Here is a 10,579-nt window from a genome sequence, read left to right on the forward strand (position 1 = left end):
AGCGCCCGCGCACAGATTAATATTCTAAACAGAAATATTAGTGTGTTCAAGTTATAGTGTTTATAAATGCTGTGAAGTAAAAAGACACTAATGTACTGTAATATACGAAGAAGTATATAAAAACTAAAAGTGTTAGATCCGGGAAAACACTTTAAATGCCATAATTCCAGTGGTTTCAGAAGCGCGCGGTTAGGTTTGAGAAAATGGCGGACGCGCGTGCATGCAGTGCTGCTGTACAGCGTGTCGCCATAACCGAGTTCTCCGAGCAAAAACTCGACTTTTTGTTACTCTATATAAAGCGTTGCAGAAACATTGTCAGTTATTTTTACTGCGTTGCCATAAAACAAGTGAAGCTGAAAGCTGTTGCACTGAGGTGAATTTAGATCTCGGGTGGCTGTAAAGCCTGGGCAAAGTCTAGGCACTATTGTTTAGTCCTACTGAGCTCTAGATCTTACCATGATCATTTAGTTTTCATCCAGATTTATGAGAAAACACCACGGTTAAATAATCAAATAATCTTAGCTGTGACTGTAAATAGAATCATTCTACTAACCTTTTATGTGTTTTGCAAGTGTAGATTGAAATAGTTCATTCTAACAAAGGAAAAGCTGGAAGGAATTAATATTTGGGGTGTTTGTGTCATTGCGATGTTTGTTTTTTTTAAATGTATGTACACTTGTTTTTCCAAATAAAATATATATTTTAGAAATCAAGCCTTGCATTCACTGTGAGCTTTTCTTTGTGGTTTTTAAGTAGGAGATTAAGATGTACAGTAAAACAGTTCATCCTAACAGAAGCCATGGAGACTGAATATACGCAGATTAATCGGAATAGATGTATAACTCTTTTTTGTTTTCTATACTGTAATGCTTTCCAAATAAAATCAAGATGATCCTGTATATCTTCTAAAGCATTTCACCTTTTCTATTTGTTCTCCTTTTAGGATTGAATATGGCAGAATTGAGTGAAACGCTGCTGTTCTGAGGAACAGTTGGTAGAGAAGTGGGGGGTTTGCTGGAAGACAAAGGGACAGAAAGCAGAGCCTGATTGCTGAAGAAGGTTTCATTGGGGGTGCGAACATCTGGCAGCGTTCGTGTGGTGCGCATGCGCAGTACACATTACGACCATTACATCAAAAAATGGCGGCGGCCGTTGAGAATGTTGTTAAAGTGTGAGTTGATTTACAGGTTATTTTTCTACATTAAAACGACTAGTGGTTGGTTATCTGTTGCTCAGAATCGAACAAGTTTGCTCTTAAATAATCAGAACGAAGTGGTGTGTTAGTGAAAGAGAATCGAGTTAACTCAGTTTGTCGATTTAAAACAGTGGCTTGCTAACCGTTTCCATTCATTGTTTTCCAAGAAAAAAATATTAGCTTATTAGCTGTATAGTTACTAGCCATTGTTCCTGCACATACCGTATTTACCCATTATGAGTTAGAAACCATTCTAAACACATTTTACTCGCTGCATGAAGTTTTTGTGTAATTTGCTTGTGTTGAACGCTTTCTTGTTTGAGTAAAGGAGACCTAGCTGTAGCTATTGTTTGTTAGTGGTGTGTTCAATCGAATAATCGGTTAATTGGCGCCAAACTGCGACATGCCAAAACAGCTAGATGCTATTTCATGCTCTTCATTCTTTCTGTCTTGCAATTTCTCATGAACATTTGTGTGTTTTGTGCGTTAGGATGGGAGAGCAGTATTACAAAGATGCCATGGAGCAGTGTCACAGCTACAATGCCCGGCTGTGTGCAGAGAGAAGCATCCTCATGCCTTTTCTCGACTCCCAGACTGGAGTAGCTCAGAGCAACTGCTACATCTGGATGGAGAAAAGGCACAGGAGTGCAGGTTTGATATGCTTTTCTTTATCCACATACCCCGCCATTTCAGTGATTGTCACTTGTTTTCTTATTGCGTACTTTGTCCTTGACAAGGCGTAGCACCAGGGCAGTTATACACGTACCCTGCCCGCCGCTGGAGGAAGAAGAGAAGGGCACATCCACCAGAGGACCCCGCTTTGGTTTTCCCCCCACTCAAAACAGGTAATCCATCTTAGCATTTTATCTTATTGAGAATTTTACAATGAGGCTGTTTTCCACCAACACCCATACTTTCTCTCTTAAAGCCGACCTTGAATTGGGATTGAAAAAAGATGGGTTAGGGCCTTTGGATGGAAGCAGCCTGGAGGCTTTGCTGAAAGGAGAACCCATGGATAAGAGAGCCGCTCCAGAGCTCAGGGGCCCAGAGGAAGACCAGAGTCTGGCAGACATCACAGGCACTGCCGGGGCTAGTAGCCACAGTGGATCCACACGTGTGAGAAAGGTATCTAGTTGATGTAACATCCACCACCATGCTAAGTTTGGTTCAGGGAACTGCTTATTCCCTTTTGAGGGTGGACTGTTCACTACACGTAAATTACGTGTACGTTTACATAGTGCGTTTAAGCGATCTGCTCTCTAGACCAGGCAGACAATAATGTGATGGAGTATAGCTTCTGGTCACATTACTTCCTATATCAAGTTTCACAGTGACAGGGAAGGGTATGTTTTGATGTGTAAGGGCAGCAGAATGCCTTCAAGTAAAAATGTCTTTAAAAAGCAAGTGATAACACCTGATAAATTTTGGAGTTGTTTTTGTATGAAACCAAGCAGCTTTGACTTTACCCAAACCGTTGATGAGTGTTGAGCAAAAACGGATAAAATAATGAAATCACTGAGTAAGTAAACGTTAAAATGACAATTAAGGACCCCGTAGCCTTTTGCAAAGATTACTCATACAGCAGAAATATACAGCTGTAGAATGGATTCTCAGATGAGATCACTTTCACACAAACTTGCTTAGAATCAATCCTGGGTGTGGCCTCAAGCAATCAGGCCAAGTGTGAAAACACCCTAAGACTGTTTCAGCGTAGTAGATAACTGTTTTTACATTTTGAATGATTGTGTTTTGCTAGAGTCTGTTCTTTTTCACTTTTCAGAGAATCCTAGAACCAGAAGACTATCTGGATGACCTGGATGATGAAGATTTTGAGGAGGAGACCCCAAAAAGACGGAAAGGAAAATCTAAGGTAGCTGACAATGGACACACTGCAGCCTAACTGTGATTTGCTGATAGAATAAATTTGTCAGAAACAGCAATGGACTGATGTTCTCTGTCTGTTAGGGTCGTGGAGTCGGAAATGGGAAGAAAAAAACAGAAGCAGCTGCAGCAGCTTTGGAAGATCGTGATAAACCATATGCCTGTGATAGTAAGTTGCTTTCCTCTGGTGTGCTGTATGTGTTTGTGCATGCTGAGCCCTATTTATTTTAACATGTATGCTTTGTGTCTAGTCTGTGGAAAACGCTATAAGAATAGACCAGGCTTGAGTTACCACTACACCCACTCTCACCTGGCTGAAGAAGAGGGAGAGGAAAAAGAGGAGGCTGAGATCCACACTCCTGCACCACAGGAGGAAACCAAGAGTAAGTTCTATAAGTCATGTGATTTCAGTGCCCTCCTTGTCATGCAATGTCCATTACTTACAGTCATGCTGTAAGTAATGGACATTCTAGTCCTGCTGCAAATCTCTACTTAGTAGTTAAATAATGTGTACTATACTACATTGGAGTGGACAAATCAGTAGCCCAGGAACTTGGGACAAGCAGATTTCAAGGATGACTGATGGTCAGGAACACACACATATATGGAACAACTGATGGAGCTGAGCACAATAAAGTTCAGACAAAAAAAAAAAAAAAACGGGTAACACTCCTGCTGCATGCAGTCACGATGCAGTTCAGTATGTCAACAGAGCAATGCTAGACGCTAACCAGACCCAAATAACATCTGAGACAGAGCACAGCTCATAGAGCAGTGGTGGCTGAGTGGGTAAGGCATTGGGCTACTGATTGAAAGGTCTTGAGTTCAAATCCCAGCATCGACCCTCGTTGGACCACTGAACACTCGAGTGCTCAGTTGTATCCTGTCTCAGTTGTAATTCACTTTGGATAAAAGTGTCAGCCAAATGAGGTGAATGTCCTAGTTGAAATGTTGGCCAACATCTTGCTGACTTCGTTATGGATGCACACAATTTACTACGTGACCATGTACTTGTTTGTTTCCCCTAGTCTACATTAATGCACTTAACTAGCAAACTAATGCATTATTAAATTGTTATCTACCACTTTTTAGCCTAGTCAGTTTCTGGGCAAATATGGATCTGGTGAGCTCATTGAAGCTTTTATTTGCCCATTATTTGTCTAACTCTTGCAAAACTATACTATAATATCATTAGCTATTCCTGTTAATTTATACAAAGTGTATTTTAATACAAATTGTTAAATAATACACCCAATTTTTAACCAATGTCCACTTTGTCCTTAGCTCCTAAGAAAGGTCCCAATGGCTTGGCACCGCCAAATGATTACTGTGATTTCTGCCTGGGTGACTCCAACATGAACCAGAAGACGGGCCAGTCTGAGGAGCTGGTGTCCTGCTCTGACTGTGGACGCTCGGGTATGACATTTCCCTCTCATCCAATCCAGTGCAAGCCCTACAGAAACAACCTTGTAGTCACTTATTTCAGCACAGTGACTGTAACACACTTAGGTTGTTGGTTAGTTATTGTCACTGGTTATTTCATAAATTGTTTATTTGTTTGTGTAACACAGGCCAAGGACTTCTGAAGCTTGTAATTTTTTTGGCATTATGATTGATGTTCTTTTTAATTTCCTCTTTTCTCAGGCCATCCTTCTTGCCTGCAGTTCACAGCAGTGATGATGGCAGCGGTAAAAACATATCGCTGGCAATGCATTGAATGCAAGTGCTGCAATGTTTGTGGCACGTCTGAGAATGATGTGAGTTCAGTGACCTCTTCAGACACTCGCACACTGTCATGTCTCAATCCCTGCAAGTCTTGCATTCACATGTTAATGTGATACAATAGGTCTATTTGCACACGTTAATGTGCCCATCTGACTGTATCCTCTTGTGATTGTGCTCATTCAGGACCAGCTTCTGTTCTGTGATGACTGCGACAGAGGATACCATATGTACTGCCTCACTCCTCCTATGTCCGACCCACCAGAAGGTAAATCACTTTAGACACACTGCAAAACATTAATCCTTCAGGCTGTGCTCTCTTTTAATTTTTATACATTATATGTTCCTTCTCTATCAGTGTTAATTTTGCCATCTTTAGCTTTTAATTTTTACATTGAAAATAATAAATTAATATTTTAATAAAGGACTGTACAATATTGCAAGAAAGGAAAGAAGCATAACACAGTGGACTTGAAATCTGTAACTATGGCAATGACTAGTTTTAGTAAGACTTGTTTACTAGAAAATTAATGAATGACATTAAAATCTTCACCAACAAAAAAATACAATAAGAAAAGTGGCCACAGATTTTCTTTCTTTCATTCTTTCTTTCTTTCTTTTTTTTAAAGCTTAGAAAAATAGCTTCAATTTGGTGTCAAGCCACTTGGTGTCACTAACTGTCAAACTAACATATTACACTTTTTTACTTTGCCCTCTGTTGTGTATAAATTCCGCTTCTGCTTGCATGTGTATCTATACATTACTAGTATATTTTTGTAGTCTCATGATGGCTCATAATTTAATGTATACTATATTCTAAGGTCAATGTAAATGTGCTGAAACGTTTGCAGGGATTAGTGGGAGTTACAGGCAGCACTGCAATTACACTGTCATTAACAGTAACATGTATTTCATGTTTCACATGTACAGGAAGTTGGAGTTGTCGTTTGTGTCTGGATCTTCTGAAGGACAAGGCTTCCATCTACCAAAGCCAGAATCCTACAGTAGAGTAATCACATCAGCAGGACTGCTCGTGAGAAAACACATGATCACACACTCCCTTTGATCCAGCTCATACACACCAACTAAAAATCCTTTTTACACTACATGATCTAGACTTTGATGTCTTCACAACATCGTTATTAGCCTGGTGTGACAGCTGAGGAGAGGAGAAGGTAGAGCGGGATGGAGACTTTTACTTGGCAGCACATGTGCAGAGACCTTCACTTCATGCCACGGTTGCAGCATTATTGTCTGACACATTACTACATATATTAAGTGTTTTAAATGATTTGAGCACTAAGGAAAGTAAAGAAAGTGATTATTTCCATAAATATCCCTCACTAATGGATATGAAGAGCTGGTTCATGTTATATATGTTGCCAGATTGTTGTTTTTGTTGTTTTTTTCCTTGCTTGTTTACAGTGCATGTCAGAAGAAATCACATGGCCTTATTCTGACAAGATTATGGTGTATTTTAATATCTATATGTATCGGAAGTACACTTGTTGTTGAGTTTTTTCCTTGCAGGAATTAATGGTGCCAAGGTCCACATTCTCAAAAGCATTTTTCCTTCATTCATTTAAGTATTTGACAAACTGTGGAGTTTTGTGTCTGTTAGTATTTGGTAATGAATGTGATGCTGTCTTATGTTCCTTTTATATTGCCCTTTCTTCAATAAACATACATGTAACACAAGTGTTCATGGTTTTAAATTCTTTTAAACATGGCTCCACCATGTATCCGCACATAAACACCTGACTTGAACAGTGTTTTAACAATAAACACAAAACAATATGGACTGTTTAGCCCAATATAGCATTCACAAAGAGTAAGGAAAGCTCTAGCGGTCTTTGTCTCTGTGTACTGTTCTTTTTGTGCCTTCATCCTCATTTTTCATAGTCCAAGCTGTTCTTAACTTAACCTGGAGTGAGACCAAAACCAAAGTTAATAGTTAACTGTTCAAGAAATCCACAGCTTTATGCTAGCAAATACTGTAAGAATCTCCACAATTTTATAAAAAGTGTTATTTTTAATACTCTCGATTCTACATCCTTCAGCCCTGGACTTCAGCCCTGGACATCAGCCCGTCATCATCAACATGGATGTATCAATTCTTTATGTTTGTTCAGAGGAATCTGAAAATGGGGATAACAGTTGCCTCTTATATATGTCTTTTTTTTGTAACCCATGATTGTAAAAATTGTGCACTTCCCCAAAAACAGATAGAAAAATAATAACAATAAAAAATATATATATATATAAAAAAAACAATGGGTAAAATGTGAGGGAATTTCCTTATGATATGCCCATAGGTAAGTTAGAGGCATTTAAGAATGCAATGTACATATGACGTAATGTTTTGATTGATGGTAAATTAGTTGTTAATTACACTGTGTGTAAGTGTGTGTAATGACGAGTGATAGACCATGCAATTGTGCAACAAGTCTCAATAATTGCCACTTCAATGAGCAAGGACGTCTCATTTGCCAAATTCCCTTGTGCTTGCATCTCATTAGCTCCCCTCTCTGAGGACGCAAGGAAAGGAAACAAGGATGTGCAATTAAAAAATGAGAGGAACCCACAGTCTCTAGTGAGTTGACTAGCTGTCCTGTGAAACAGTCCATCTTTTCCCCTTCCTCTGCTCCTTCCACCTGCAGAGTAACAGAGCCTTGAAGGTGACTTGAAAGTGCTTGTTGCAGAATGCATAGCAAACTGGGTTCACCGTGCTGTTGACGTAGCAAAGCCAGTACCCCAACTGCCAGAGCCCCTCAGGAACACAGTGCTCACAGAATGTGGACACCAGCACCATGATGTTGTAGGGCGTCCACGTCACAATGAAGGCCAGTAGGATGGCGCACAGGGTCCGTGCTGCTTTCTTCTCTCTGATCAGAGACCAGCTGCGTGGCTTGCGGCTTTTCTGTGAAACTGACTGTGAAAGAGGTGATGCTCTTGTGGTTACGGTGGGACATTGTCTGAGGGACTGCTGACTGACTGATTGGCAGTTCGCCACTTGGATATCATCAGAATCAACATCAGAATCATTCAGTGAGTCCAGCCTCTTATTGACCTGAGCAAGCGGAATATATGCAGCATTTTTCTGCGTATCCTCACTGCTGAGGAAGCAGTCTGTGCCAGTTTGTGTGTGGATGTTTACAGCGTGTGATGGGGCTCCAGTGTACCTTATCCTACTCTTCTTCCACCATGATGCTGTGCACTGGGTGAAGGAGGGACACGGGGTCCTAGTGCTCTCTTCTGGCTCTGGCTGGATGTTTGTCTGATGCCTGGCTTCTTCAGTGTCACTTACATAGCTGCCACTGGACTGGGACTGATAATGACAAAAAAAAAATGAAAATGAAATCTAAAAAAAGTTGGTGTAACATATCCTAAAATCTACATATTGGTAAATACATAGAACTGAATATCTACATTTGTAACTCACCTGTGATGACTTGTTTGAGTCACTCCTGCGGGATGCTATTAGCCCAGCCAATTGCCGCGAACGTCTCTCCGTCTCTCGGTACACCCGCCAGTACAGACCCACCATCACACTGACAGGCAAGTAGAAAGCTGCAATGGCTGTTCCAAATGTGATCACAGGCTGAGATAGGAACTGGACTGAACACTGATCTTCAGGCACTGTCCTTTCACCTACTATGTACTGCCAGAACAAGATGGCTGGTGCCCAAAGCAGGAAAGATATACCCCATGCCAGAGCAATCACCAGTGCTGCCCTTCTGGTCGTGCGGCTGACCCGATAGGTCAGAGGTCGCGTGACGGATAAGTAACGGTCAAGGCTAATGGCCAGCAGGTTCATGACAGAGGCATTACTTGCTACATAATCCACAGCCAGCCACACATCACAAGCCAGATTGCCTAATGTCCAGCGTCCAATAAGGATATAAGTGGTGTAGAGGTTCATTGAGATGGTGCCCAGGATGAGGTCAGCCACAGCCAAGCTCAACAGGAAGTAGTTACTGACTGTCCTGAGGATAGGGTTGACGTGGAAGGCAACAATGACCAGGATGTTGCCAATGATGGTGATGGCAGAGAGCGGGACTGTAATAAGAACGACCATAGCCATCCTCCAGGTGATGACATAACCCCCAAGAGGTGCTGCCGTGACATTGGATGAACAGGACAGAGTAAACGTGGCTGTCGTAACGTTCATCGTGATAATTTCCTGGAAGACTATCTTGATTTGCTGGTCTTTAAATGGTTTTCATAGCCATGCATTTTTGTCTTATAGACATCTTGCAACCTATCAGGAGAAATAAGTGGCTAATCAGTGCCAGACAGAAAGTAAGACACAGAATTAGTCAAACATAAATGTAGTCCAATAGTAACAAGGTGAAATGGACACAGAAAGTACTTTTACCTTAAACTCTTATCTAATCACCTAGTAGTGTACTTTGTGATTAAATATTTCTAGTCACGTAATGTGGTGTGCTATTGCAGAGCTGTGTTATACACATAGTGTACATATAAGTGTTATAGTTATGGCTTATTTTCTACATTCAATAAATGCATATCACATTACCAGGTATTTCAAATATCTGTTCAAACATGTATTGCTCCCAAATCCACACATTCCTTCTACGCTGTCAATACACTGCGTGAAAATACCCGTAGACAAATCCTATATCCTGATCAGGTCTGTATATGTGTTATTGTGTCTGTAGTGGGAACTGGTACTGCTTTAGAATTCCACTCTTATATAATCTTGATTGTATTTTAACTTCTTTCTGGGAAATCTCACCTCACAGTTTCACATAACACTTCATGAACATTTCCCCTCATTCAGCTACACATGATCTCAAAGTTTTGAACAAATCTGAAGGATATGAAGGATAAAAGATTCCATAAGCTCCTACCTCTTGTCCCACGGATGCAGATCCTTCTTCAGAAAATGACTAGCTAATCCTTTAGAAGCGTGCTTCGTCACTAACAGTCATCATTTAGAAACACCAGCCACTTGCTCCACCCTTTACAGCAAACTAGAAAGTTCAAATAAAAAGGCAGGGAACAAACACCGTCAATATGGACCATGCAACTCCTACAGCTTTTCTTCCACATGTCAGTCTGTCATTAAGGATTGCAAGGTTTAAGATGGTGAAACATCTGTCATTCAGTATGTGCAGGTATTTTCAGTCTTATTGTAGTAAAGTTAGAAACCACAAACAACTCATTCATTAAATGTAACTATAAGCAGTTTAAAAAGCATATAGCAGGTATACTATGGGGTGGTACCATAACTTTGGGGTGGTACCACCCCAGCTAATACTTCATACTGTCATTGATTATTTTTCATTAACAGCACACATGGTCTTGTTTTATTCTTAATGTGCACCATCAACTATTCAATTGTATGCTGTCTTAATTGTAAGTTGCTTTGGATAAATGTGTCAGCCAAATTAATAAATGCTTCCAAAAAACATAATGTATTTTCTTATTTGAAATCTAAGGACTGAGTGATTTCTTGAATTCATTCATTCATTCATTTTCAGTAACTTTATTCTGGTCATAGTTGCAGTGGATCTGGAACCTATCCCGGGAACACTGGGCATGAGGCAAGTAAGTAAGAGCACCATGCACTTGAATTAGAATAATTCTTGAAGAAGAAGAAGAAGAATCCAAGTCATCCTATGGATGAGTCTTAAATTTTACAGTGAACATTTGATGAACCTGCCTAATGCAAGAAAAGGGAAAGGAAGTTGTATGGATCCTTCAACAACATTAAAAGAAGCATGTACATGTCATAATCATATAGCAAATCATAGC

General features: G+C 40.2%; 2 protein-coding genes across 3 annotated transcripts; one reads left to right on the top strand and one right to left on the bottom strand.

The window, feature by feature from the left end:
- Positions 1–55: 55 nt before the first annotated feature.
- Positions 56–6,496, top strand: dpf2l (D4, zinc and double PHD fingers family 2, like). Of its 2 annotated transcripts, none has more exons than XM_034305827.2 (11): positions 56–1,171; positions 1,686–1,846; positions 1,933–2,040; positions 2,124–2,320; positions 2,976–3,065; positions 3,161–3,245; positions 3,328–3,459; positions 4,361–4,492; positions 4,721–4,833; positions 4,985–5,066; positions 5,729–6,496. In XM_034305827.2, the coding sequence occupies exons 1-11, from the start codon at positions 1,140–1,142 to the stop codon at positions 5,809–5,811; spliced, it is 1,215 nt and encodes a 404-aa protein (XP_034161718.1). In that variant the 5' UTR covers positions 56–1,139; the 3' UTR covers positions 5,812–6,496. The 2 variants fall into 2 exon arrangements, with proteins under 2 accessions (XP_034161718.1, XP_053091514.1); XM_053235539.1 differs by lacking the exon at positions 56–1,171 and adding an exon at positions 1,178–1,187.
- A 45-nt stretch (positions 6,497–6,541) lies between these two features.
- Positions 6,542–9,787, bottom strand: chrm1a (cholinergic receptor, muscarinic 1a). The gene is made up of 3 exons (XM_026918294.3): positions 9,673–9,787; positions 8,241–9,059; positions 6,542–8,126 (listed from the first exon to the last, which is right to left on the bottom strand). Exons 2-3 carry the CDS (start codon positions 8,967–8,969, stop codon positions 7,401–7,403), a joined length of 1,455 nt encoding a protein of 484 aa, XP_026774095.3. The 5' UTR covers positions 8,970–9,059; positions 9,673–9,787; the 3' UTR covers positions 6,542–7,400.
- Positions 9,788–10,579: the final 792 nt, after the last annotated feature.

Source organism: Pangasianodon hypophthalmus, chromosome 7 (assembly GCF_027358585.1).
Source record: "Pangasianodon hypophthalmus isolate fPanHyp1 chromosome 7, fPanHyp1.pri, whole genome shotgun sequence".
NCBI lineage: Eukaryota > Metazoa > Chordata > Actinopteri > Siluriformes > Pangasiidae > Pangasianodon > Pangasianodon hypophthalmus.

What these genes read in the sequence shown, in the direction of transcription:
- dpf2l (XM_034305827.2), top strand. Translation starts at nt 1,140, where the DNA reads ATGGCGGCGGCCGTTGAGAATGTTGTTAAAGT. An exon ending in CTCTGACTGTGGACGCTCGG is followed by an intron (nt 4,493 to 4,720) that starts GTATGACATTTC and finishes CTCTTTTCTCAG; the next exon opens with GCCATCCTTCTTGCCTGCAG. An exon ending in TATGTCCGACCCACCAGAAG is followed by an intron (nt 5,067 to 5,728) that starts GTAAATCACTTT and finishes TCACATGTACAG; the next exon opens with GAAGTTGGAGTTGTCGTTTG.
- chrm1a (XM_026918294.3), bottom strand. Translation starts at nt 8,969, where the DNA reads ATGAACGTTACGACAGCCACGTTTACTCTGTCCTGTTCATCCAATGTC. An exon ending in ACTCAAACAAGTCATCACAG is followed by an intron (nt 8,127 to 8,240) that starts GTGAGTTACAAA and finishes TGTCATTATCAG; the next exon opens with TCCCAGTCCAGTGGCAGCTA.